We start from the raw sequence: 27,045 nt of genomic DNA, 5'->3' as shown, positions 1-27,045 counted from the left end.
CCACGCTCCCTGAAGCTCCTGGAAACTTCATGATCCACAAAGGTCTCTGCCAGGCACAAAACAGGATGATGCTAGGTGCCACTGAAGGTCATGACCCTGAGGTCTCAAAGCACCTGGTTTCCTCTGTATGATGGTGAAAATACTAGGATCTCCACAACTACAGACAGACAGAAGCCTGCACGGAAAGGCCTTCCCCCAAGTCTATTGCTATCTTTTCTCAGCATCAAGGATGAACTCCAGAAGTTCCAGAAAAGCAGATCAAAAACAATTTCCCCAAATCAGGATGCCTCTTCAGTTTGGGGCTGATAAGAAAAGGTCACCCTGCTTGATTGTTATGGCAGAGAGTAGACTGAAAGTCCTGCTGATGGTAAGGTCTTCCTTGGAGTAAAATAATGGAAAAATCCCTGGGTTTTTTCCTCCATCATAGAAATGAATAATAGTGCTGCCATCTGCTGACTAAAGGCCTACATTTAGCCTTGCTTATCCTTCTCTGGCATTTCAAAGGCTGTAAGCCATGTACCCTGTTTGTTTCGATTAATAACTTCTTTATTCTGGAAAAGCAAATGAAAGTCATATTCATATAAACACTGACATTACAAAGTACAGGGAGAAGGGAGAGGGAGAAGGGAACAGAAACCTCTACAAATCCTGCTAATATTAATACTCTCTCACCAAAAAGACCATAATGCTTTGTCCCCTATTCAATCACTTACATAATAAACCACAAATAAAATCTTCTCTGGAAGATACACTGCTCTTCTTTGAGATGGCAGGGAACAAGGACTGGAAGTTGGGGTAGGAGGCTTTATTCTTTTGGCAGATCCTCTCAGTCATTATAGATATTGCTGCACTGTTAATAAAAAATATATGCTTCTCTGTAAAGCATTAAAAAAAAAAAATCCAAGGATGAGATGGCTGAGGTCTCAGCTCAAGTATCTCCGAATACATTGCTGTCCATCCCCTGAGCTTTCCATGCGTTATTTCTTGGTTGTTTTCCGGATCAACGCCATTCTCTGAAAGGAGAGAGAAATAAGCAATGACACAGGTTAGAGTGAGGAACTTTCCAGGAAGTCCATGTGTGGTTACCAGGCAGCATGGTCTACGCCACTCCTGAGGCTGGAGTCCTCAGGAACTTACAGGCACAGGGCAGCTCAGCAGACTCCTTCTAACTAAAGTGCAGTCTGCGGGGCCCTAAAAGATGTTTATATTGGCCAGTAGACCCATTTCATTGACCGAAAGACTCAAAGAGCCCTACGCTAGTGGGATGGCAAAAAAAAACATGTTAAAAGCGGAAGCTGACATTTCTTGCCTTTTGGGGATTTAAAGGGACAGGCTGTCAGAATACGTGTTTTCTAGGCTTACTCCCCCTCACCAATCTCTTTTTCTGATGATGGAAAAATAGGGAAGAGGCCTCTGTTTTGAGCCTGTTCCCAACACACAAAGGGAGCTGATATTTCACACTTGATGACCTGCAATGGAGGAAACTGACTCTAGTAATTTCCACCATAACCCATCTGGCAACATTCAGATCATGGGTTTCAAATCTTCCTATTACCAGCCACTGGCCAAATTAACGACTTGCTTTGCTCACTCTTTGACCAAGAGATCGTTTTAACATTATATTTGCTGCTGCTGCTGCTAAGTAGCTTCAGTCGTGTCCAACTCTGTGCGACCACATAGATGGCAGCCCACCAGGCTCCCCTGTCCCTGGGATTCTCCAGGCAAGAACACTGGAGTGGGTTGCCATTTCCTTCTCCAATGCATGTAAGTGAAGAGTGAAAGTGAAGTCGCTCAGTCATGTCCGACTCTTAGTTGTACTTGTGTCTGACCCCATGGACTGCAGCCCACCAGGCTCCTCCATCCATGGAATTTTCCAGGGAAGAGTACTGGAGTGGGGTACTGATATTTGCTGACTGATAAATAAATAGGGCTAAAAGTGGACAATTTGATAGCAGAACCAAATTGACTGTCCACTGCCTTGAGGGACTCCCTTCTGAACAATATTGCACTTAGGCTATTCAGTTCAGTCGCTCAGTCGTGTCTGACTCTTTGCAACCCCATGAATCGCAGCTCACCAGGCCTCCCTGTCCATCACCAACTCCCGGAGTTCACTCAGACTCACGACCATCGAGTCAGTGATGCCAACCAGCCATCTCATCCTTGGTCGTCCCCTTCTCCTCCTGCCCTCAATCCTTCCCAGCATCAGAGTCTTTTCCAATGAGTCAACTCTTCGTGTGAGGTGGCCAAAGTACTGGAGCTTCAGCTTTAGCACCATTCCTTCCAAAGAAATGCCAGGGTTGATCTCCTTCAGAATGGACTGGTTGGATCTCCTTGCAGTCCAAGGGACTCTCAAGAGTCTTCTCCAACACCACAGTTCAAAAGCATCAATTCTTTGGCGCTCAGCTTTCTTCACAGTCCAACTATCACATCCATACATGACCACAGGAAAAACCATAGCCTTGACTAGACGGACCTTAGTCAGCAAAGTAATGTCTCTGCTTTTGAATATACTATCTAGGTTGGTCATCACTTTTCTTCCAAGGAGTAAGTGTCTTTTAATTTCATGGCTGCAGTCACCATCTGCAGTGATTTTGGAGCCCCCCAAAAAAGTCTGACACTGTTTCTACTGTTTCCCTATGTATTTCCCATGAAGTGATGGGACCGGATGCCATGATCTTTGTTTTCTGAATGTTGAGCTTTAAGCCAACTTTTTCACTCTCCTCGTTCACTTTCATCAAGAGGCTTTTTAGCTCCTCTTCACTTTCTGCCATAAGGGTGGTGTCATCTGCATATCTGAGGTTATTGATATTTCTCCCAGCAATCTTGATTCCAGCTTGTGCTTCTTCCAGTCCAGCGTTTCTCATGATGTACTCTGCATATAAGTTAAATAAGCAGGGTGACAATATACAGCCTTGATGTACTCCTTTTCCTATTTGGAACCAGTCTGTTGTTCCATGTCCAGCTCTTACTGTTGCTTCCTGACCTGCATACAGATTTCTCAAGAGGCAGGTTAGGTGGTCTGGTATTCCCATCTCTTTCAGAATTTTCCAGTTTATTGTGATCCACACAGTCAAAGGCTTTGGCATAGTCAATAAAGCAGAAATAGATGTTTTTCTGGAACTCTCTTGCTTTTTCCATGATCCAGCAGATGTTGGCAATTTGATCTCTGGTTCCTCTGCCTTTTCTAAAACCAGCTTGAACATCAGGGAGTTCAAGGTTCACGTATTGCTAAAGCCTGGCTTGGAGAATTATGAGCATTACTTTACTAGCATGTGAGATGAGTGCAATTGTGTGGTAGTTTGAGCATTCTTTGGCATTGCCATTCTTTGGCATTGCCTTTCTTTGGAATTGGAATGAAAGCAGACCTTTTCCAGTCCTGTGGCCACTGCTGAGTTTTCCAAATTTGCTGGCATATTGAGTGCAGCACTTTCACTGCATCATCTTTCAGGATTTGAAACAACTCAACTGGAATTCCATCACCTCCACTAGCTTTCCTTGTAGTGATGCTTTCAAAGGCCCACTTGACTTCACATTCCAAGATGTCTGGCTCTAGATTAGTGATCACATCATCATGATTATCTGGATCGTGAAGATCTTTTTTGTACAGTTCTTCCATGTATTCTTGCCACCTCTTCTTAATATCTTCTGCTTCTGTTAGGTCCATACCATTTCTGTCCTTTATCGAGCCCATCTTTGCATGAAATGTTCCCTTGGTATCTCTAATTTTCTTGAAGAGATCTCTAGTCTTTCCCATTCTGTTGTTTTCCTCTATTTCTTTGCACTGATCACTGAAGAAGGCTTTCTTATCTCTTCTTGCTATTCTTTGGAACTCTGCATTCAGATGCTTATATCTTTCCGTCTCTCCTTTGCTTTTCGCCTCTCTTCTTTTCACAGCTATTTGTAAGGCCTCCCCAGACAGCCATTTTGCCTTTTTGCATTTCTTTTCCATGGGGATGGTCTTGATCCCTGTCTCCTGTACAATGTCACGAACCTCATTCCATAGTTCATCAGGCACTCTATCTAGGACATCACCAGATGGTCAACACCGAAATCAGATTGATTATATTCTTTGCAGCCAAAGATGGAGAAGCTCTATACAGCCAACAAAAACAAGACCAGGAGCTGACTGTGGCTCAGATCATGAACTCCTTATTACCAAATTCAGACTCAAATTGAAGAAAGTAGGGAAAACCGCTAGACCATTCAGGTATGACTTAGGCTATTAGCGGTCTTCTTATAGAGCTTCCTTTGTGAGCTTTGTAAACATACCCATCCAGAGATCCTAAGCTATGGAAAAGCAAGGTACACTCAGTCAGAACTGCCCAACGGTGGCCATCTAAAGCTTGCAAAGGCCCACTTTCAAATCAGAGTAGCCAGTTAAATTAAGACTTGTCAAATGGAGGCCAATATTGCTATGACACTGACTAGTGACTGCGACAGCTTGATCTCCAGCAAAAGTGGAGACAGATTCTCTTACTGACCCCTCAGTTCTGCAGTAAGAGGGACAGAGAACAAAGGTTAACCTGGGGCAGAGGCCAGAATGCCTGCCACAGCAGCGTGGGTGCTACCTCCTGGCGTAAGTATAGCATACTTGTTTCCTTAAACTGCCCTTTAGTCAGGGGTTCCTGGATGATGTTCAAATCAGCAACAATGAAAGATTTCATTAATGAGATGTGGTGGGGGCAAGTTCCATCCATGTTAGAAGAACCTAGAATCAACTTTAAGCAACACCCACAGACACTCAGTTTTTCCTCTCATCAGAGTTGAGGGAAACAACAGACCCCACATGAGAACAGCAAAGTACCAAGGAAAAATATGTCTGATGTACCATGGAGGCTTGCTGCCTCCTGCCCTCTCTGACTTTTGGGGGAAATGACACTGCAGTTATTTCCCAGCTGCAGACAGTAGCTGTGTGCCTTCTCTCTGAGACACAACTCAAGGAATCAGCTGTGGCAGCCTTGGGACTCTGAAGGCTTCTCACCTGTTTGTGAGCTTCTGTGGTGCAAGCTTTTTTGTAGGGTCGGATTTCTTCAGAGCCAAACCCTGGGATCCACATGTTCCACTGGCGTTCTGTAAGGAAGAAGCCCACACAGAGATAAGGGGACCAGGAAGAGAGTGTCTGGGTGCAGTGTGACTCTCAGACAAGGGTTAGGGAGAACTAACCTGGGCAATTCACTGTACTAACAAACAGTAACTCTGAAGAGCAGCTCTATAGGACCCAAATAGGTAACTGCATATGGTGCCTTAAAGGTTTGAGAGGACACTGTCTGACCTTCTTGCAAGGAAAAAGGAGGTAAATGAGTCAAAATTTTGAGTGTGAAGCCCTAAGGTTTTCTACGTAGCTTTCCAGGAAAGTTACTTGTTTCTTCAATCATCTTACCCTTATGCTCAAGGCGACTCCTCTCAAACCTAAAGGAGGAGTAGGAACGGAAAGGCACTCTTAGCAATCTGGAGTGAAGAGCCAGGTCCTAGCTCTGCTGCTTCACTGTGGAGCAATATAATGCTGGGTCTTGGTTTCTTGACCTTTTATATGGTAGTAACAACAGAAATACTCATTGGAAAGACTGATGCTGAAGCTGAAGCTCCAATACTTTGGCCACCTGAGGTGAAGAGCCTACTCATCGGAAAAGACCCTGATGCTAGGAAAGATTGAAGACAGAAAGAGAAGAGGGCGACAGAAGATGACATGGTTGGTTGACATCACTGATTCAATGGACATGAAATTAGGCAGACTCCAGGAGATGGTGGAGGACAGGGAGGCCTGGTGTGCTGCAATCCAGAGGGAAGTAAAGACTTGAACACGATTTGGTGATTGAATAATAACAACAGAAATAACCACCTGATAGGGTGGTTGAGAGCCCTCAGTGGCATACTGCAATCCCAGAGCCTGAGATAAACACACAGAAATACAGATACTGATACAGGTATGTCCACGCCACAGCTCCAGGACCTTTTGCCACTGGATGACCATACCTGTAGAACTGCTACTCCAAGTTACCAGAGGGCAGACATTTGGTTATTCTCCTTTGTCAGAAACTGGCATAACTACATGGACCCCTCAATCTACAAATAAAAGTATACTGCACTTTAACTACATCAAATGTAAAAAAATCACACATATAAGATTTAGGGAATAACTCTCTACTCAAAAGGAGTCCATATTTAATATATATTCAAGTACAACTAGTTAGAAGATACCTAAATTAATCAGTTTAGTAACCCTGAATATTTACATTCATTTAAACCTAAAGATAATGAATTAGTATGAATGTATATTCTACAGATAAATATATTTAATGGAAAAAAATAAAGAAATGAAGACCATGTCAATCAGAAGGTGAGGTTATCTAACCATTCAAGTATAGGAAATAGCTGGGTGAGAAGCAAACACTGGCAGTATCCATCCCAGCCTGTCCAAAAGAAAGCCATCAAGGTTTACAGCCCCACTGGCAAACTTATCCTTGCTAGGGCTAGGAGGAGGTGTGCACAGCTGACCCAGATGGTTAACACCAGGTTCCCTAACTTCCCATGCTCTGATCCCATGCCTCCCAGCAATCTTCCTTATGATTCAGGTTCCATTAGGCCCCCTGACAAGAAGCTATTCTGGTCATACAGAATTTCAAGTATTCATGTCTGTGATAATTATTTCTTACCCTTAATGAAGAAACTGACATTCCAATTTTATTTTCAACAATCAAAATACAAAATACTTTTACAAACAGGAATGTTAAACTCTGAAAGTAATAGAAACTGTGTAGGATTTTTTTGGGGGGAGGGTATGATAAAATACACATAAAATTAACTATTTTTAAGTGTACAGCTCAGTGGCAGTAAGCACATTCACACAACCATTACCATTATCCACCTCTAAAACTTCTTCATCCATCCATCCAAACCTAAACTCTGTACACATTAAACAATAACTTCCATTGCTCCATCCTCCTAGCCTCTGGTAACCACCATTGTACTTTTGGTCTCTATGCATTTGTGTTGTGGTGGTTTTAAAGTATGTCTTCTATCAAGAAGTGGAGTCTGTGATCCCTCCCCTTGAGCCAGGATAGGTCTTTGTGATTGCCTCATAGAACAGAATTCAGCTTCCCAGGTGGCACTAGTGGTAAAGCACCTGCCTGCTAATGCAGGAGATGTAAGAGATGCTGGTTCGATCCCTGGGTCAGGAAGATCTCCTGGAGAAGGGCATGGCAACCCACTCCAGTATTCATGCCTGGAGGATCCCATGGACAGAGGAGCCTGGCAGGCTATAGTCCACGGGGTCACAAAGAGTTGGACACAACTGAAGTGACTTAGCACGTGCACATGCAATGCAATGTGTCTTCAGAGGCTAGTTGACAAAAGCCATGCTGTTTCTGCCATGTTCGTTATACAGTAACAGGTAATCAAAATATCTGTCTTCTGCTATTCAGTTCAGTTCAGTCACTCAGTCGTGTCTGACTCTTTGTGACCCCAGGGACTGCAGCATGCCAGGCTTCCCTGTCCATCATCAACTCCTGGAGCTTGCTCAAACTCATGTCCATTGAGTCGGTGATGTCATCTAACCACCTCATCCTCTGTCGTCCCCTTCTCCCCCTGCCTTCAATCTTTCCCAGCATCAGGGTCTTTTCCAGTGAGTCAATTCTTTGCATCAGGTGGCCAAAGTATGATGTGAAAGTATGATGCAAAGTCTTCTGCTAATAATGCCAGCCATGTTAACCAGAAGTGTGTCATTTATTCCACCCCCAGGACCAGCACCTTCTGAGCAGTAGCTCCCTAACACCGAGAAGGAAGCCGTTCAGTCATGGGCTGATCTGCACTGAATCCCTTAGTCACTGTGCCTCATTCTTTTGGCCTGACTTTGTAGTCACAGATTGTTCCCTTTCTTTTGATCACACTGCAACCAATGCAGCAGGGGATGGGGATGGGGGTGGCTTACTCATTTCCAAGTGATTATGATTATCAATGTTAGATGAGGGTCTCCCAGAAAAATCGAAGCTCAAATTTAGTGTCTATTAAGTAGAAAAGCAGAATACAAAATTATATGTGCATTAGGGATAAAATGTTCTTGGGAAAAATACTTCAATAAACTAAAAACTGAAAGGAAAATACCATTATATGAATGGTGGACATAGAATAGCTACATTTACTGAGCTCATTATTTTGTGCCAGTCACTTTACAAACATTATCTATAATCCTCACAATGACCCTGTAAGGATGATATTATGATCCCTATTTCACAAATGAGGAAATCGACTTTAAGAGAAAGTAAGTGGAAAGGATAAGGTGGTACAGTTAGAAAGTGGCAAACCCAATGCAGGGCTCATTCCCCATACCATGGATGGATTTCTCTTTCCTGTTTAATGTTACTATTGAATGAATATATAAATCCCAGAGCCCTAAAGTCTGATCCTGGCAGGAAGGTTCCTGAAGGAGCAACAGTGTGGATACCTCAGAGAGAAACGAGACCACATACCTAGATGCAACTGGACATCTTTCACCTCCAGGGTGCTGGACTTGCGATGCCGAGCAAGCTGGCAGGCAGCTGTCACCACACTCTCAATAAAATCATCAGCAATCTGCAGCAGCATCTGGGGGAAAAACGACGGGGGAGAGTAACCATGGCATGGCAGGGTAGGCTCCTGTTGCGGAGACACCTATATTTGCTTGAATCACATATCTAGTCAGACTTTCTATTACAAGGCCTGGAATCAGCATTTGAGTGAAGGTAAGGAGGAGTGAGGACAAGAGAAACATACCCACTCGTTAACCAGGTTGAGAGAAATTCACACCTTTCTGAGGATGCATTTTCTGTACTTTCTACCTAGCAGCAGTCCACCAGCCCAAGCCCTACCCCCTCTGTATCTTCTTCTGAATTAGCGAGGAACATAAAAGTGAATCATTAAATCCTCATTTTCTCATTAAATCCTTCATATTCTCTTAAGCATTTTTATTTCCATTATCTCACCGAGTCCTTATAATAATCCCATGGGGGGAAAAAAATGGGGCATAGATTTTATCCTAATTCTGTAGAGGAGGATGCTAAGATTCATGGAGACTAACTTATTTATAGCCACGTAACTACTAAGCAGCGGAAGCAGGATTCGAGCTCAAGGTTCTAAGTCCAAATCCTGGATTCTTTCCACTTCATTATCCATTATTCGTAGACTATGTAAAGAGCAAAATCAGAATTCTGAAGTTAAAAATCTACAATTAAAAAAAACTGAAATTTTGATTAGTGAATACCTTCCTCATGTCTTCCTCTGGAAAAAAAAATAAAAGAAAATTACAACCATAGTTATAAACATTACTTTTTCTGCTAGACCATTACTATATTGCTATCTTTCCTATGGAACCAAACTATCTAAAATAAAGATTTCAAATGATTAAACATGGTAAGTCAACTCCAAAAATGACCTCTCCTTCCCTAACCCAGTAAAACAAGAAAAGGGTGGGGGTGGGGAGACATATAAATCCACAAAGACAACAAGAAAAAGAGAGAAAACCTTAATGGGCAAGAGATTCCAATAAACTTTTACAGCAAATTTTGGAAAAGAGGTAACAAAGAAAGAGTGGGAACTGACCTAGCAGACAGAAGGTATAACACAAATGCCTGTAGAGGGGACACCAATGAGAACTGAACTGATCTGGCAGAGCCAGGATTTGGAGCTATCATTAACCACAGAAGACTTGACTGAGATATGGAACTAAAAACTGAAGAATTGTTAGATGTCTATAAACAGAACAGACTTCCAATCCTCATCTTCAAAAGCAGCCAAGCGACTTTTCCCAACACATACCAGGATTACTAGACATCTGAAGAAAATCTCCAACACTAAAAAGAAAATAAACAAACAAAAGGGGGATTAGGGGGACCCAAAGGAAACAGACAATACAGGGAAAAGAAGAAAATGTCAAACAACATAATTAATATCTTCAAAAAGAAAAATAGAAGATGACCCTAACAATCATAAAATAAGAACAGAATGGCTTAAGGGGAAAAAAAACAGTCAACAAGAAAAAGTTCATGGAAATTAAATTTTTTATAAAAAAAAGTTAAAATTTAGAAGATAAATTGAGGAAAATCTCTCCAGCAAGAAAAACTTAGAATTGCAAAGAAATGAACACTAGAAAAGATTTTTTTAAAAACCCCAAAACTAAGGATCAATGCAGAAGATCCAACATCCAACTATTACTGTTATAATAATCCTGTGGAAAAAAAAATGGGGCATGGATTTTACCCTAAGCTTATAGAGGAAGATGCTAAGATTCATGGAGACTAACTTGTTCACAGCCATGGAACTACTAAGTTACACGGACAACTGTCATTCCAGAAAGAAAGAACAATAATAGAGAAGAAATTATCAAAAACCTAAGATTAAAAAAATGGAACCCTCATAACAGCTGGTGGAAATGTCAAAGGATGGAACACTTTATAAAAACAGGAAATTCCTCAAAGGAAAAACACAGTTACCATATGACTCATCAATTTCAGTCTTAGGTATATATCCAAAAGAAATGAAAAAATATGCCCACAGAAAAAACTGTACATGATTTCAAAAAAAGAAAGGAAAGAAAAAACAAAAAACCTGTACATGAATGTTCATGGCAATATTAGTGATAATAGCCAAAAAGTGGAAATAATCCAAATGTCCATCAACTGATAAATGGAAAAACAAAACATGGATACCCATACAATGGACTATCATTATTCAGTCATAAAAAGAAATGAAGTATTGATACTTGTTACAACAGGATGAATTTAAAAAACATTATGTTTAAGTGAAAGATACTAGTCATATAAGACCAATTATTATATGATTCCAGTTATTTGAAATGTCCAAAATAAACAAATCTACAGAGACAGAAAGTAGTTTAGTGGTTGCCAAGGGTTGTGTGGGTTGTGGGAAAATGAAGTGACTGCTCCTTTTAGGGGTGATGACAATGTTTTAAGATTATGTTTATAACTGTACAATTCTGTGAATATACTAAAAACCAATGAACTGTGTACATTTAAAATGCGTGAACTGTGTGTTACATGAATTTTATTTCAATAAAGCTGCTATCTAAAAAACCAAACTCACATAGTGAGGACAAATATTTTCCCTCCAGATAAAAAAAACATAAAAGTAACAGTGGAATTATACTGTTTTTGCAACCTGCAGTTCCTTTCTCTATCATTACATATTCCTCAGAAAAGTAAAAAAAAAAAAAAAATCATCTTTGAATTGAGGCACGCAAGTGTCTAAAAGATGCCTGTAAGAACACAGCACAACAAAAGAAAAAAGATACATATAAGGCTCATATGAAAATTCGGAACAGGACAAAATTTGGACCCTAGAAGAACTGGGACCAGAATAGCCTAAGGTTTCTTAAATTTCAGAAGACAATGGAGCAATGCCTTCATCACTAACAGGAAAAAAATAATTTCCAAATAGAATTCTAAATTCACCCAAACTAAAAATTAAGTGTGGGGTTAGACTGCAGATATTTTCAAACATTTTACCTATCATCTAGCCTTTCGTAGGAAGTAACAAAAAAAAAAAATCTAGTCTAACAAAATGAGGGAGTAAAATAAGAGGATGTGGGATTTAGGAGACAAGACATCCAACAGAAAAAGAGCAAAAGGAAGGGGAGGGGCCTGTATAAGTGGATTAAAATAAATCAAACTAGAAGAGGATGGAGGTTTCTCCCAGAGGGAGAAAACCCAAATCAAGTATTTTTCCATTTGGAAAATAATGTTGATGGGGTATAAGATAGCTAATAGTGGAAGCTGAATAAAAAAGACACAAAGAAAAGTAAGTAACTAAAAAGGGTCAATTACCTACTTCAAGAAGATAAGTTATACCAAAAAAGAAAGGTAGTCATAGGCATGACTTGGCTCACTGGTGATGAGTAAACAAATAGCCAGAATAATGTAAATACTGATTTCTGGGCTATGCAAAAATTGTGACAAAACGATACTGGAAAAATGAGAGAAAGGAAAGCATGTATGGCATGTATGTGAGTGGTTTAACAAATTCTCGTCTACCATAACAGTAAGTTTACAACTATTAGAAAATTAATGAATCAAAGAATATCTGTTTAAGTATATTACTCAGAAATTCAGTGGAATGGGGACTTCCCTGATGGTCCAGTGGTTAAGGCTCAGCACTTCCAATGCAGAGGGCATGGGTTCAATCCCTGGTCAGGGAACTAAAATCCCACGGGCCCCAACAGTGTGGGCGAAAAAAAATTAATTAAAAAAGCAAAGAAATAGAAGACACAATTTAAACTGCTGAAAGTAACTGCCTATGAGCAGCAGACTACACCCTTTCTGATAGGCAAAAATAGCAGTGTTGTTAGGTATAAGTGCTAAACCTTCTCTAAGGTGATTTGTGTAAGTTATTCTACCGGACCCTCATAAAAACTCTGAATAACCCTGTAGATAAATAATGTCATACCTTACCAACACGGGAGGAAGCTGAGTTTCAGAAAGCTTCACTAACACACCCACAGAGCCAAGTCTCAAATTCAGGTATGTCTGCCTCTAGAGTCTGCGCTGTTAACGGCTATTCTGTACGACTTCTCAGGGACACAGTCTCTGGAGTACCCAGTCCCACCTTACCTCCTCCACATCTTCATCCAATTGCTCATTAGGATCCACTTCTCTTACTAAGTCCTGTAACTTCTTCTTGGTCAATACCTAAAGTTAATTGGGAGAATAGTTTTCAGCCAATTTACTGGGTTTGATTTCTACTTTCCAAAGAATTCTCAGTCTGGCCTACCTGGAGCTACTACTGGAAGGCTATATTCTAGAGACAAGAACAGCCTAGGGAAAGGCAGAAAGAGCAGCCTGGAGGAGAGGCCAACATCTGTCAAACAGTTTTAGGAAACTCTGTATTAATTACCAATTTTCTGACCACCACAAGTTATATAGCTCCTCTGCTGCCTTTGGACAAGCTCGTCTACCCTTCTTCCCACCTGCCCAGCTCACAGAGCCTTCTTTCTGTGCTTTCCTAGGCTACCCAGGTAAAAGCAACCACCTCCTCCTTCGGCCTCTGTCATACCCTGTGTACCCTTCCATCATTGGGTTTCTTTCCTTGTTTTCTGATTTAATAGCTAAAAGCTCCTCGATGGCTAGGAACATGTGTTCCTTTCTGTTTAACTGAATATTTGTATAAGTATGTACAACTATAATCCCCTTTTTCATAAAGGAAAAATTATATCACATGTATATGCCACTAAAGAAGAATCAATACACTAAAATGTTTACCACAGTTACTTTGGGGTAGTAGTAGAATTATGGACTATTTACTCTCTCTTTTTCTAAAATTTCATGAAAAGCCTGTATAACATTGAAATAGGAAAAAAGAATACAATTTAAAAAATAAATATTTGTTAATAATGTCTCAGATCTATCCATTCTACCATTATTGTTTAATTCTTTACCGCATATCGTGACTTACTGTAAGAGTCTCAGACTTCCTCTCAGAAGTCTGCCCCCTTTCTTACCTTTCTTGTCCCCTTACTGTCAAGTTAATCCCCCTAAGATACTTTGTTATTTTAATGCCTCATTGAATATTTGCAAAGATTGTTTATTGACTAAAAGTTCCAATGGAAACTAACATAGGCCCAGTACGTTCTGCTGTAATCCCACCTATACAATTTTAATTTCTGCTCTTCTCCAACTCCACACTCAGTATGGTAATCAATCTCCTATCTGCCTAACCCTTCCCATTCACCGCTGCTAGTCCCTCCCTCATTCTCTTGAACTACTGTCTCCTCATCCTGTTCTACTCAGCCTACAAGGCCCAAGTCAGAGATTATACTTATTTTTTATGGCTCTGGAGGACAGAATCAGGATCATGGGTAAAAAGAGGGGGTCAGATTATAGAATCATTGCAGAAAATGAATAATGGTAGCAGCTAGATGAACTAGAAGGAGAAAAGACTGGAAGCAACAGTACTTTTATTACAGGAATAATGAATAACGAAGCCATTAATTATTTACCTATTTTATTTTGCTTAACAATTATATAGCATATATTTATATATAAATATATAAAAACCTGTCATAGGCAAGGTATTGTATTAATGCATGCATGTGTGTATATATATATATATATATGTATACACACATATATTCCACAAAGTAAAAATTGATAAATGTACGTGATATATCAATAAAGAACTTAAGAAGTCTGAGAGGAAGAGGCAGCATCTGAGATGGACATCTCTCAAAGTATCACTGCTTTAAAGAACAGGTAAGAAGTGCCCGCAGAGAACAAAAAGAGGATGATACCTGATTGTTTTCAGGGCTGAGACGCCCTCCTGTCCCAGGAGTGCCTGGGATCTTTACCACTGCAGTGCTATTGGCCATGGAGCCTTGTGGAGGGGTGCTAGCTGGTTCCGGTTTTATTGATGAGAAATTGGACAGGTTGATTAGGGCTGAGGGACCAAACTGGTTCATAATCTGTCTTGCTTTGGACTTCAGCTCATAGAGCTTATCAAGATCTTGTTTCTTTTTGGAGCTATGAGGACCAAGGCCAATCAACTGTGGAAGAAAAACAAAAGAATTAATTCAGGAAAGACATGTAATAAAGGATGAGTTTTAAAAGTAAAATTCTATGAGGTCTGTTGGACTTTGAAGGGTCTTCATTTGACACCTGCACATTCAAAATGGAATGAAGAATGTTCACTGTTCTCACCTGATATTTAGAAACCATCTCTTTTGGAAAAGCTAAATAGTCCACACAAGTGAAATAAGAAATTAAATGAAATGAGGAATCTTATGGACATAAATAAACTAGAATGAGCAAGACATTTTTGAAGAATTTGTAAAAACAGAATACTTGGTTAAGTAGTACATGCATTATTTTTGAACATCAAATAAGGCTAAATTCAAATAAACCATGGCACAATCACATACTTGAAACTTAGTCACAAAACTTCAAAAAACAGATTAGTTCATTTCAGTATTTCAAACATGCTTAAATCTATGCCAGGACCTGATAAACACGATAAATTTAGCAATTGTTAAAAGTAAGCTCTTCTCTGTCATCAAGGGCAAATTTTCTCTGAGTGTTAGCAATCTTTAAATACATGCAGAGTCCCTAGCCTGGAATAGCCAAGACTTCTAAATTTTAGAGCCATGAAGTTGACTCGGTGGACCTCAGCTTTGGTGTCATCAAGATCAGAAGCACATTCAAGAATTTCTGCCCACGGTGACCTCAAGGAGCTTACTTACAGCTATCTGAGTGTCTAGATCTTTAATTACATCAGCAACGGCTGTGAGCCCGGTGAAATGAGAGGCAGCCATTTTCAAAAGCTACCTGTAAATGAATAACTGGCGTCAAGCACCACCCTTGTCACAGAATCATTTCAGTTGCATGGCCTGCATGCCTTCAAAGACCTGGATGCAGGCAAACTGGATGCAGAGAAACATTTCCTTATTCCTACTGTGCACCAAGAAAAACATCTCCATCTCTTTCATATATAACTTTTAAAATTAATTAATGATAACAATAGTAACATTAAGACTCTTCCAAAAAATGAATGCTCTACTGTTATGGATAAACTAGCAGCATATGAAACACTTTATTGGCCAAAATTACAGAATTTGAACCTGCAAGAATCATGGCAAAGTTTTCAGAACTTGATAAAGCTTAGCAACCTAAATGGAGAAGGCAATGGCACCTCACTCCAGTACTCTTGCCTGGAAAATCCCATGGATGGAGGAGCCTGATAGGTTGCAGTCCATGGGGTCGCTATGAGTCGGACACGACTGAGCGACTTCACTTTCACTTTTCACTTTCATGCATTGGAGAAGGAAATGGCAACCCACTCCAGTGTTCTTGCCTGGAGAATCCCAGGGACAGAGGAGTCTGGTGGGCTTCCATTTATGGGGTCTCACAGAGTCGGACACGACTGAAGTGACTTAGCAGCAGCAGCCGCCTAAATGAGTATCTTCATCTATTCTATTCTTGCTCCTATTGCTAAGCTCCTCTCCAACAAATTGTTTAACTCTCTAATGGCAGAAATCATCTTCTGCTGGTTTACTCCTAATAAAAGCAACTAGTTAAATGATCAAGAGAAACTTTGTTGGCCAAGAGTTGGCTGAGGGGAGTAGCATAACATAAAGATTACTTTTTTTAAAAAAACACATGGTCCATGCTTCCTTCTCCCTTACTCACAAATGTTACCAAAGAAAGAATCAGGGAAAAAAAAGGTTGTTAAATGGTAATAACTCTTAATGTTATAAAAAAACAAACTATTTTCCCAGAGCAAGTTCTATGATAAAGCTTTATTGAAGATTATCAGTATGAACATACTCTGTCCTCAAATAACATTCCCACAACATTCAACAGACTTACTTCCCAAATAGCACTGAGTATTGCTCAAAGTAAGTGGAAGAACTTTTTTGCATTTCTGAATAACGGAAATTCCCCTATTAAGAACTTGGAGATAGGGACTTCCTTGGTGGTCCAATGGCTAAGATTCCATGCTCCAGTGCAAGGGGCATGGGTTTGAACCCTGGTTGGGGAATGAGATTGTACATGCCACAGCTAAGAACTGGTGCAGCCAAATAAATACATATTTAAAAAAAAGAAGCTGGAGATTAAAAAAAAAAGCTATCTACACAGTACCAAATATGAATAATCATATAGAAATTAATCTTAAGGAATAGCTCTGATGGCTACTAATAAAATAAACTGCCTTAATGAAATAAGCGGAATCTGTGTAACGCAAGAAAAATCAAAGTTTCTTAGAGAAGACTGAAATTTACCATTCCCACTGATTCGGTTGAGAAACTAACGATACTTCTAACTTTAAAAAATTCTGGGTCAGTGCGCTACTTCCTCCATTAAAACAAAACAAACAAAGCAGATGATAACCAGACACCCGTTTCCAGACTGGCACTGCTCTGAGTTTCCTAGACCGTTCCTTTATTTGGTTGAATTTAAAGCACCAGAACATACCTGGGTGGGTGATGATTTCAAGGGCTTATACACCTGTCAAGCTCATCACACTGAATATTTAAGATCTGTGCATTTTAAATTATGCCACAATTAGGGACAATAAACCAACCCCTCCCGCAAATAGGTAGAAGATTACACTCCTAGGCATTTATCTCAGAAAACAGAAAACTTATGTTCTCACACAAAGCTATATACTCATGTTCATAGCATTTATCAATAGAGAAAAGACATTATTGAATAAATGGTCGTGTATGACTGAGTATATCTGGAAAATATCTAGTTTCATATTTAAAATTTAAATAGTTGACCAATTTGCACTGGGGGGTGTTATACATTTTCCCTTTCATATGCTCCTCCATTCCAGATGGATCAGATATTTAAATTTTAAATATCAAATCACAGATAAAATACAGAATATCTTTAAAGAATATTCTGAAACCTAAACTTTACATTTTATACAAAAATTAACTCAAAGTGGATCAAATATATGTAAAATGTATAACCACAAAATTTAAAAAAAAAAAGAACATTTTTGGGCTCTAGCTAGGCAAAGCATTCTCAGACATGACACCAAAGGCATGATCAATAAAAGGGAAAACTGATAAATTAGCCCTCATCAAATATTAAAAGTTTCCTCAGTGAAAGCCCATGTAGAAAAGATGGAAAGACAAGCTACAGACTAGGAGAAAATATTTAAAAACTACAGATCCAACAAAAGACTAGCATCTAGAATGCATTAAATAAACTCTCAAAACTCAATAGTTAAAAAAAAAGTAATTCAACTGGAAAATGGACAAAAGTCACACCAGACATTACACAAAGGAGGATAAGCAAAGAGCAAGTAAGCAAACTGAAAGTCATTCAATCAACATTAGTCATTAAAGAAAGGCAAACTAAAACTATAATGAGATATAACTACACAATTATCAGAATAACTAAAATAAAAAATAGTGACACCAAGTGCTAATGAGGATGCAGAGAAACTGGATCACTCACATATTGCTAGTGGGAATATAAATGGTATAGCCATTCTGTAAAACAATTTCTTAAAAATCTAAACATATACTGTCACAGAGGAGCCTAAAAAGACAAGAAGACTAAGTGGAAAAACGAAGAACTGAATAAACCATGGACTTCAGCTAATAATGATGTATCAAAATTGGTTGATTAGTTGTAACGAATATACTATACTAATGTAAGATATTAATAATGAAGTGCATTATTACAGTAACTGGGTGCAGGGTATATGGGAGTTCTGTACTATCTTCTCAATTACTCTATAAATCTAAAATTGCTATCCCGGTAGGACCTCCTGCTGCTGCTAAGTCGCTTCAGTCGTGTCCGACTCTGTGCGACCCATAGACGGCAGCCCACCAGGCTCCCCCGTCCCTGGGATTCTCCAGGCAAGAACACTGGAGTGGGTTGCCATTTCCTTCTCCAATGCATGAAAGTGAAAAGTGAAAATGAAGTCGCTCAGTTGTGTCTGACTCTTAGTGACCCCATGGACTGCAGCCTACCAAGCTCCTCCGTCCATGGGATTTTCCAGGCAAGAGTACTGGAGTGGGGTGCCATTGCTGCCTTCTCCAGGTAGGACCTCCTAGATAAATAAATAAAACTGCTCTAAGAGTTTATTTAAAAATGGAAAAAGAAAAAAATCACTAATACAGAAAACAACAGGAATGAATCAAAATATTTTGGTGGGAAAAAAAGCCAGTCTCAAAATAATGCATACTATGATCCCATTTATGTGAAATTTTAATATCTAATGATCTAAACACAAGTCTCTAATGATAGATGAGGCAGAGACTGACTGCAGCAGGGCAGGGTGGAAGTTTTCAAGGTGATGTAAACCTTCAATATCTGAAGTGGGGGAATGCTTACACAGCTGCTACATTTATCAAAACTCACAGAACTATATGCTTACAAGGTATACATTTTATTGAATGAAAATTATACCTCAACAAAGTGAATATGGAAAAACAAAAACAAAAAACCACGCAACTACTATATGACCCAGCAACTGCAATCCTAGGCATTTATCCTAGAAAAATGAAAACTTATGTTTACACCAAAACTTGTACATGAATGCTCATAGGAGACGTACATGCAATAATCAAAAACTGCAGTCAATTCAGATGTCCTTTAATAGGGGAATCATTAAACGAACTGTGGTATAGCCATACCATGGAATACTACTCAGCAAGAAAAAGGAATGAACTACTGATATGCTCAACTTGGATGAACTTCCAGAGAATTATGCTGGGGAAAAGCCAATTCAAAGAGTACACACTGTATAGTTCCATTTACATAACATCTTTGAAATAACAAAATTTTACCAACAGAGGACAGATTAGTGAGGTTGTCAGGGACTGGGTGGGAGGGAGGGAGATGTGGTTATAAAGAGGCAACGAAGAGCCCTTGTGATGGAACTGTTCAATATCTTGATAGTGATGATGGGTAAATTAACCTATAAAAAGTGATGAAATTGTGTAGTACTTAGTACATACATACATATAAGCAAACAAGTACAGGTAAAACTGGGGAAATCTGAATAAGATTGGTTGTATCAATGTTGATATCCTGATTGTCATATTACTCAAGTTTTGCAAAATGTTATCAGTAGAGAAAACTGGTGGTGCAAAGAGTGCTCTGTATTATCTTTTATAATGTTATATAAATCTAAGTTATCTCAATTTTTAAAAATTGGAAAAACAATATTTTCAAGAGTAAATAATATCCTTTTAAAGAAATGAAAGCTCAGGAGCTATAGCTCAGGAACCATAAGAGAGACTAATATGTTCAATCACACAAAAATAAAAATGTCTGCATGGCAACAAATGTAACAAATGAAGTTAAAGGACAAAAGACAAACTAGCAAAAATATATGCAAGATGCATCAAAGGATTAATTTCTTTTATATATAAAAAATGACTGCAAACCAGTAAGAACTATCCAAAATAAATACTATGAAGAAACATAACAGTACAAAAGAAATTCAAATGGTTCTTAAAACAATGAAATGATCCTTATTCTCATTTATAATAAAAATACAAATTAAAACTACAAGGTACTATTTATTTGCCATTTGGCAATGATGACAAAGTTTTAGTATACATACTGTGTTTGAAAATTTTATGGAGAAATAATCATTTCATAAGTTGCTGGAGTGGGGGGAATGAAAATTAGTTAGAGATCTCTATAGAGAGCTACTTGGACTATCTATCAAAATAAGAAAAGTATATATTGTTTTGATCCCATGGTTCTATTTTTAGCAATTTATATTACAGATGAATTTGTATGTGACTAGAATACTATACATACAAGCAATTTCAACCTAAATGTCTATCAAAGTGATAGTTAAATACACTAGAATATAACTATATAATGGAATACACTGAAAAAAAATGAGACATGAAAATATTATCTAAGTGAAAGAAACCACTCACAAAAGATTATATATTGTATGATTCCATTTATATGAAATGTCCAAAATAGACCAATCTATACTGTAGTGGTTGCTAGAGCTGAGGAGTGGGGAGACGGACAGGGACTGACTTCTAATGTTATGCAGTTTCTTTTAGGAGTGACAAAAATAATCTAGAGTAGATTGTGGTGATGGTTGCACAGCCCTCTATGTACCATAAAACACTGGACTAGGGACTTCCCTGGTGCTCCAGTAGCTAAGACTCCAGGACTCAGGTTCAATCCCTGCTCAGGGAACTAGATTCCACATGTCACAACTTAAAAAAAATATCCCCCCTGCCTCAACTAAAGATCTTGAATGCCACAATGAAGATCAAAGATCCCCGTGCTACAACTAAGACCCGGTACAACCAAATAAACAAAGAAACCAAAACACTGAAGTGTACACTTTTTCTTTTTCTGGCTGTGCCCCGTGGCATGTGGAATCTTAGTTTCCCAACCAGGTGTTAAACTCCCGCCCCCTGCATTGGGAACATGGAATCTTAGCCATGGACCACCAGGGAAGTCCCTGAATTGGATACTTTAAATTGGTGAATTGTATAATATGTGCCTGTCTCAATAAACTGGTTTCTAAAAAGCAAGGAATTTCATGAAATGACCTGCAAGATACACTGTACATTGAAAATGCAAGGTACAGAACAGTGAGGATAATTTGTTATCACTTGTTTTAAAAGACACATAATTATAAATGTATAAATTATTCCTGGAAAGATACATAAGAAACTGATAGAGATGGTTGTCTTGAGGGGGAAAGGGGAATGGTAGTATCCATGGCAGTTCCACACCATGGAACCAAGGTGTGATACTTATCTTTCATTATATACCCTAAATTCTGTAATATGTGCATATGTAACCTATAAAAAATTAAAATAAACTATTGTTTGGTTTGTTTCCTCTGAAGAAATAGGTAATATTGACCCGTTTTTAAAACCTAACAAAAAATATAGCAGTAGCAACAAAAATTAATCTTGACCTTTATCTCATACCTTATACAAAATATATTCAAAACTGATCACAGACTTAAAAAGTAAAAATGTAAAACTATAAAACTTCTAGAAAACATAGAAGAAAATCTCCCTAACTTTGGGTCAAGCAGAGTTTAGACACAACACCAAAAACACAACCCACAAAAGAAAAAATTGATAAATGGGCTTAGTCACAAGGTAAAACTTCTGCTCTGCAAATGAAAATAAAGACAAGTTTCAGACTAAGAAAAAATATTTACAAATCATGTATCTGCAAACAATCTGTATCCAGGATATACCAAGGACTCTCAAGATTCAATAAGAAAACAACTCAATTAAACTCTATCTTTAGAAAGATAGCAATGACGACCCTGTATGCAAGACAGGAAAAAAGACACAGCGGTGTATAACGGACTTTTGGACTCAGAGGGAGAGGGAAAGGGTGGGATGATTTGGGAGAATGGCATTCTATCATGTATACTATCATGTAAGAATTGAATCGCCAGTCTATGTCTGACGCAGGATACAGCATGCTTGGGGCTGGTGCATGGGGATGACCCACATAGATGTTATGGGGAGGGAGGTAGGAGGGGGGTTCATGTTTGGGAACACATGTAAGAATTAAAGATTTTAAAATTAAATAAATTAAAAAAAATTAAAAAAAAAAATGGGCAAAAGATCTGAACAGATCCTTCACCAAAGACAAGCAGATGGCAAATAAACACATGAAAAAACACTCAGTATCATTACTCATTACGGAAATGCAAAATAAAGCCGCTATGTGCTCAGTCATGTCCAACTCGTTGCGACCCCACAGACTATACAGGCTACCAGGTTCCTCCATCCATGCAATTTTCCAGGCAAGAATACTGGAGTGGGTGGCCATTTCCTACTCTAGGGGACCTTCCCAACCCAGGGATCGAACCTGGGTTTCTTGTGTCTCCTGTATTGGCAGGTGGACTCTTTACCATTGCGCCACCTGGGAAGCTCCAAAGCCACTACGAGATAACAGAAAGCACCTACTTGGAGAAGGAAATGGCAACCTACTCCAGTATTCTTGCCTGGAGAATCCCGGGGACAGAGGAGCCTGGTGGGCTGCCATCTATGGGGTCGCACAGAGTCGGACACAACTGAAGTGACTTAGCAGCAACAGCAGCAGTAGCAAGCACCTATTAAAATAATTAAAATTAAAAATAGACAAGTGCTAGAAAGGATTTGGAGCAACTGGAACCCTCATACATCTATGGTGTGACTGTAAAATGGTACAGTCTCTTTGGTAAATGGTTTGGCAGTTTATTATAAAATTGGATACTTACTATATGACCCAGCAATCCACTGCTAACTATTTACCCTAGACAAACGAAAACTTTTAGTCACACAAAACTCAGTATGTGAATGTTTATAGCAACATTATCCATAATTGCCAAAAACTGAAAACAATCTTTCACCTGGAGAATGGATAAATGAACTATGTATATCCATACAATGGAATACAATTTAGCAACAGAAAGGAAGAACTACTAATACAAAGAACATGGATAATCGCCAGTGCATTAAGCTAAATGAAAGAATCAAGATTCCAAAGGCTACTTCCTGTAAGGGTCCGGAAAAGGCAAAGCTATACATGGATGGAGAACAGATCAGTGATTGCCAGGGGTTTGACACTGGGGAAAGTCTGACTACAAAAGAGCAGCATGAAGGAAATCTGGAAGGTGCTGGACCTGTTATGTAAGTTGAGTGTTATGGTGCTTACATGACAGTACACACTTGTTTCAACTCACAGAACTGTAACCTGAAAAGTGAATTTTACTGTGTGTAAATTTTAAAATAAAATTTCAAAAAATCATGACGTGATCAAAATGGTTCAAATTATCTGTTTACTGACAACTTTCATTAGCTCAATTGTAGATGACGCTGGTCAAGCACAATGGAATGAAGTGACCGTAAATAACCTGAATTCCATTATGTAACATACTATGGTTGCTTTTGGGCTACTCAAATCTAACTCATTTTCTTAGCATGCCAAGAGGTAGGAATGTACTATGGATTAAAAACAGAGGTATTCACTGTAGGACAGTTTGAGAGGAGAACAATTATAATAGCAAACTGTTTACTAGCCCCTACTATGTGGAAATCATGTGCCTGGATTGGCTTTAAAATCCTTTTACCTCTGAAATATTTAGGAATTTATTATTTAAACAAATACTAAGTAGGGAATTCCTTGCCAGTCCAGTGATTAGAATGCCACGATTCCACTGCAGGGAACACAAGTTTAATCCCTGGTCAGAGAACTAAGATCCAAACAAGAAACCCCAAACTGAAAGGGGCTACCAGCCTGATGGCATAAAAGCCTTATCACTGTGGTACATGACTTAATGATTTGAGTTTTCTACCTGACTGTTTCTCTTCTCACTGGTTTCTAGATGCATCTAAACAAGCTCATGGTTTCCAGCCTAAATAAACCACAAAGAATCCATTTTACTGCAGTCTGTAAGATCTGAGAGCAACAGAAATGTGGGATTTTTTTCTACTTGTTTTTTGACTAGTTTGATCCTGTTCAGGTTTTGTTTTTTTTTTTTAAGGCAATTTTGAATTAGCAGGAAAGCACTACAGTACAGCAGTCAAGGGACGGACTCTTGTGGCAGTTTCTGGGTTCAAGCACCTACTCTGCCACTTATTAGCTTTATGTCCTTGAGCAATTTACCTAATCTCTTTATGTCTCAATTTCCTCATCTAGAAAATGGAGTTAATCATAAGGTATACCCCATGGGATTGCTGTGACCATTCACTGAGTTTATGTACTCTAAAGCACTTAGAAGAATGTGTGGCACTGGTAAGTACAATTTAAAATGTTTGCTAGTGTATTATATATGCTCTCCTCTTTTACATTTTAATTATAAAAGTCAGTATATTAAGCCTAAAATGTTTCACCCATCCTGCTATGTATTAGTGGCATCCCATAATTACTCTTATTACTACAGACATTTAAAAAAGAAAAGTGGATTAAAAAAAAAGTTGTGGCAAACGGTCAGCAGGAGGCTGATGAAAGGTACTGTGACACAGGGACGATGCAAGTCAGTTGGGCTAGGTGCCACCATAGTTATGCCACCGAGTTATGTGAGCTGCCTTTGCCCAGAGTTTCTACTCCTATAATTAGAAAAGGACCAGGCAAAATCTAAAGTCTCCTCCAGCTCTAACAAGTAGTGTAAGATTTAAAATTAAGTCCATGTGTATAGATTTAAAAGTTTGTCTTCAACACACTTGTTTCACAGAGCAGGTTATCAACACTGCCGATGTGTTGCCTCTCAAGTACTTTGGGTCAAAAGTAATATGTTCTATGTTCATATCTGCTCTAACACAATGGTTTTCTGATCAGATACTTCTTAGAAATCCTATTCTAATAATCAATGCTAGAGCCACAAATGAGTGAAATAAGTAATACAATTTGCAAATGTAGATGAGAATGATAACTCAGGAGTAAACTATCATGAATTAAATCATCAGGTATTTTGAAATGGCAGTATGGTCATGCTTTACCTCATAATTTGGTGTAAGTTTTGATCACTTGCATTCAATATAGGCATTTGAAAACAGTATAGGCAAACCCACTGGGAACTAAGTTATTTTGGTTTTCTCAATCATCTAATTCATATTACAATAACTGTAGTTACTCCAATTTAAGTCCTTGTTCTTCACACTGGTCTTTCTTAGCCTCCTAAATTTAAAATTAATATGTCTTACTCCACTGTGAGGATAGTTCTATACAGGTCCCATTTCTCTATCTTGAATATCTGTGCTTCTTTAAAACACAGGAATTTAGTTCCCCTCAAAAGCACAGTGCTTAAATACCCTAATAAGTTACAGTACTTGATATTAAGAGGAGTCTGGAGGAGGAGGAGGGAGAGCTTTTATTCAATGCTAGGCTTTGTATAACTATTCCATTTTGCTGAAGAGCAAATTGAAACATGGTGAGGAATCCACTCAGAAAAACAGAAAAAAATATTAGAAAAACACATAACTGGATTTGACTGGGGCTGGGTCAGTTAGTAGCAAATGATTTCAGGCAAGGCACTTCACTCCCTGCACTGATTTCATATATCTGTACAATGGAATTAACAATATTTAACTTGTGGGACTGTAAACTTACTCTAAGTTTCAGCAAAAGGTATTACTGAAGAACCAAAGTAACTGGTTCTAATATCCCCACCATCCTTATCTAAAAGCAGCCATCTTCACTAAATATTTATGTTAAAAAGAAAGGACACAATTTACTTATCCCTGACTTTCTAAATTACTATAATTTTGAGGGGGAAGGGGCTTCATTTAAAGGTTTCCTAACATGTGACACTCATTTTATCAATGTCAATACAGTAAGAAGACTCAAAATAAAATACTAGAATCTGTAAAACTTCCCTCTTGAGTTTGAAGTTAGAGCAAAGATTCCAGAAATATATCTTCAAGTAATATTAACCATAAGCATCTCCTACCTGCTATGCAGAGCAGGGTACTGTGTCAAAATCATGATCTAATCAGTCGTGGCCTCACTGTAATCTTTTTTTGGATTTTAGCTTCCTTATATGTAAAATATGAGTTTTAAAAAAGATTATCTTTCCTGGTCCTTTCATCTCCACCATCCTCATTTTTTGAGATTGAGAGATCTGCGCTCAGTTGAGTAGAATGGGATTTAAAGCACTTAATAAGTATATAACTGCTTCAACTTTACACCAGGTGCTTTACCAGAACGAAGCTGAAAAAGAAGATGCTTGCAAGTGGGCTTCCTAGATTGCATCCGACACAAGACAAGCCTGCCAAAAGGTCAAGCAGGCAGCGCGAAGGAGTCGTTATCTTCCCCTGAATACATCCTTTACCACTCTCGGTTCAGAGACTACGAGGAGAAAAAGTGGATCCCTGTATCTTTTCCGAACTCTCCCTTTTACTAAGAGGCTCATTTCCTCACAGCCACGGCCCCTTATCCTCTTCGCTTTTAGGAGTTCGGGTCCTTACAGCCCTGTTCCCTCAGATACTTCGGAGTCTCCAAGCCCCGATCCCGTCCCCACAGAAGTCCGTCTTCACTGCCCGCTCCTGTTCTTCCCAAACCCGTGTCCTCTTACTACTCCTGTCTCTCGGGAACCGAAGTCTTCGCTGCCCCGTTTCTGAATCCTTCCTTAGAAGCATGGGTCTTCAATGTCCTGCTTCTATCGCTCAGCAGCCCAAATCCTTACAGCTCCGCTTTTACCTCTTAGGAGACCGTGTCTTCACGCCCCGTTCTCTTCCGACCCTCTCCTCTAAGGAGCGTGGGTCCTCACAATCCTGTCTGGCCCTCTCAGCCCGCTTTCCCTAGGATGCCGGGTAACTCACATCCGTTCCCTTTCCCTATGTCGCATCTGGAGCCCAGGTCCCCACAGCCGTATCTTCTCCGAGCCCCGAGCCCCTCAGTCCCGTCCCAAGAGCCTGATTCCTCATACAGCCCCGTCTCCTCCACAACCTGGCTCTTCAAATACTGACCACTGTGGGTCTGGGTCCTGACTCCTTCTTCCCGCTCTTCTTCCTCAACTGCCAGGGCCCAAGACTCACAGGCAGCAGCGTCTATCTCCCCATGATATGCGGAGACTGCCCCAGTGAAGCGTTCGTCTCAGCAGCCTGTCCGA

General features: G+C 39.2%; 1 protein-coding gene across 3 annotated transcripts; it reads right to left on the bottom strand.

The window, feature by feature from the left end:
- Positions 1 to 519: 519 nt before the first annotated feature.
- On the bottom strand, positions 520 to 27,045 carry TAF12 (TATA-box binding protein associated factor 12). 3 transcript variants are annotated; one of them, XM_068967978.1, is made up of 6 exons: positions 26,972 to 27,045; positions 14,273 to 14,524; positions 12,597 to 12,674; positions 8,466 to 8,580; positions 4,982 to 5,070; positions 520 to 1,013 (listed from the first exon to the last, which is right to left on the bottom strand). In XM_068967978.1, exons 2-6 carry the CDS (start codon positions 14,438 to 14,440, stop codon positions 978 to 980), a joined length of 486 nt encoding a protein of 161 aa, XP_068824079.1. In that variant the 5' UTR covers positions 14,441 to 14,524; positions 26,972 to 27,045; the 3' UTR covers positions 520 to 977. The 3 variants fall into 3 exon arrangements, with proteins under 3 accessions (XP_068824079.1, XP_068824078.1, XP_068824077.1); XM_068967977.1 differs by having other exon boundaries at positions 26,903 to 27,039; XM_068967976.1 differs by lacking the exon at positions 26,972 to 27,045 and adding an exon at positions 15,218 to 15,289.

This window comes from Capricornis sumatraensis, chromosome 3 (assembly GCF_032405125.1).
Source record: "Capricornis sumatraensis isolate serow.1 chromosome 3, serow.2, whole genome shotgun sequence".
In the NCBI taxonomy this organism is placed as follows: domain Eukaryota; kingdom Metazoa; phylum Chordata; class Mammalia; order Artiodactyla; family Bovidae; genus Capricornis; species Capricornis sumatraensis.
The sequence above is the reverse complement of the archived record's forward strand: the minus strand, read 5'-3'. Positions and strand labels throughout refer to the sequence as shown.

Bases quoted from the DNA above. Each gene is read 5' to 3' on its own strand.
- TAF12 (XM_068967976.1), bottom strand. From the start codon at position 15,289: ATGGCTGCCTCTCATTTCACCGGGCTCACAGCCGTTGCTGATGTAATT. The intron at 5,071-8,465 runs GTATGTGGTCTC...TCTTCCTTACAG, and splicing joins AGATGTCCAGTTGCATCTAG to AACGCCAGTGGAACATGTGG. The intron at 1,014-4,981 runs GTGAGAAGCCTT...CTCTCCTTTCAG, and splicing joins CCACAGAAGCTCACAAACAG to AGAATGGCGTTGATCCGGAA.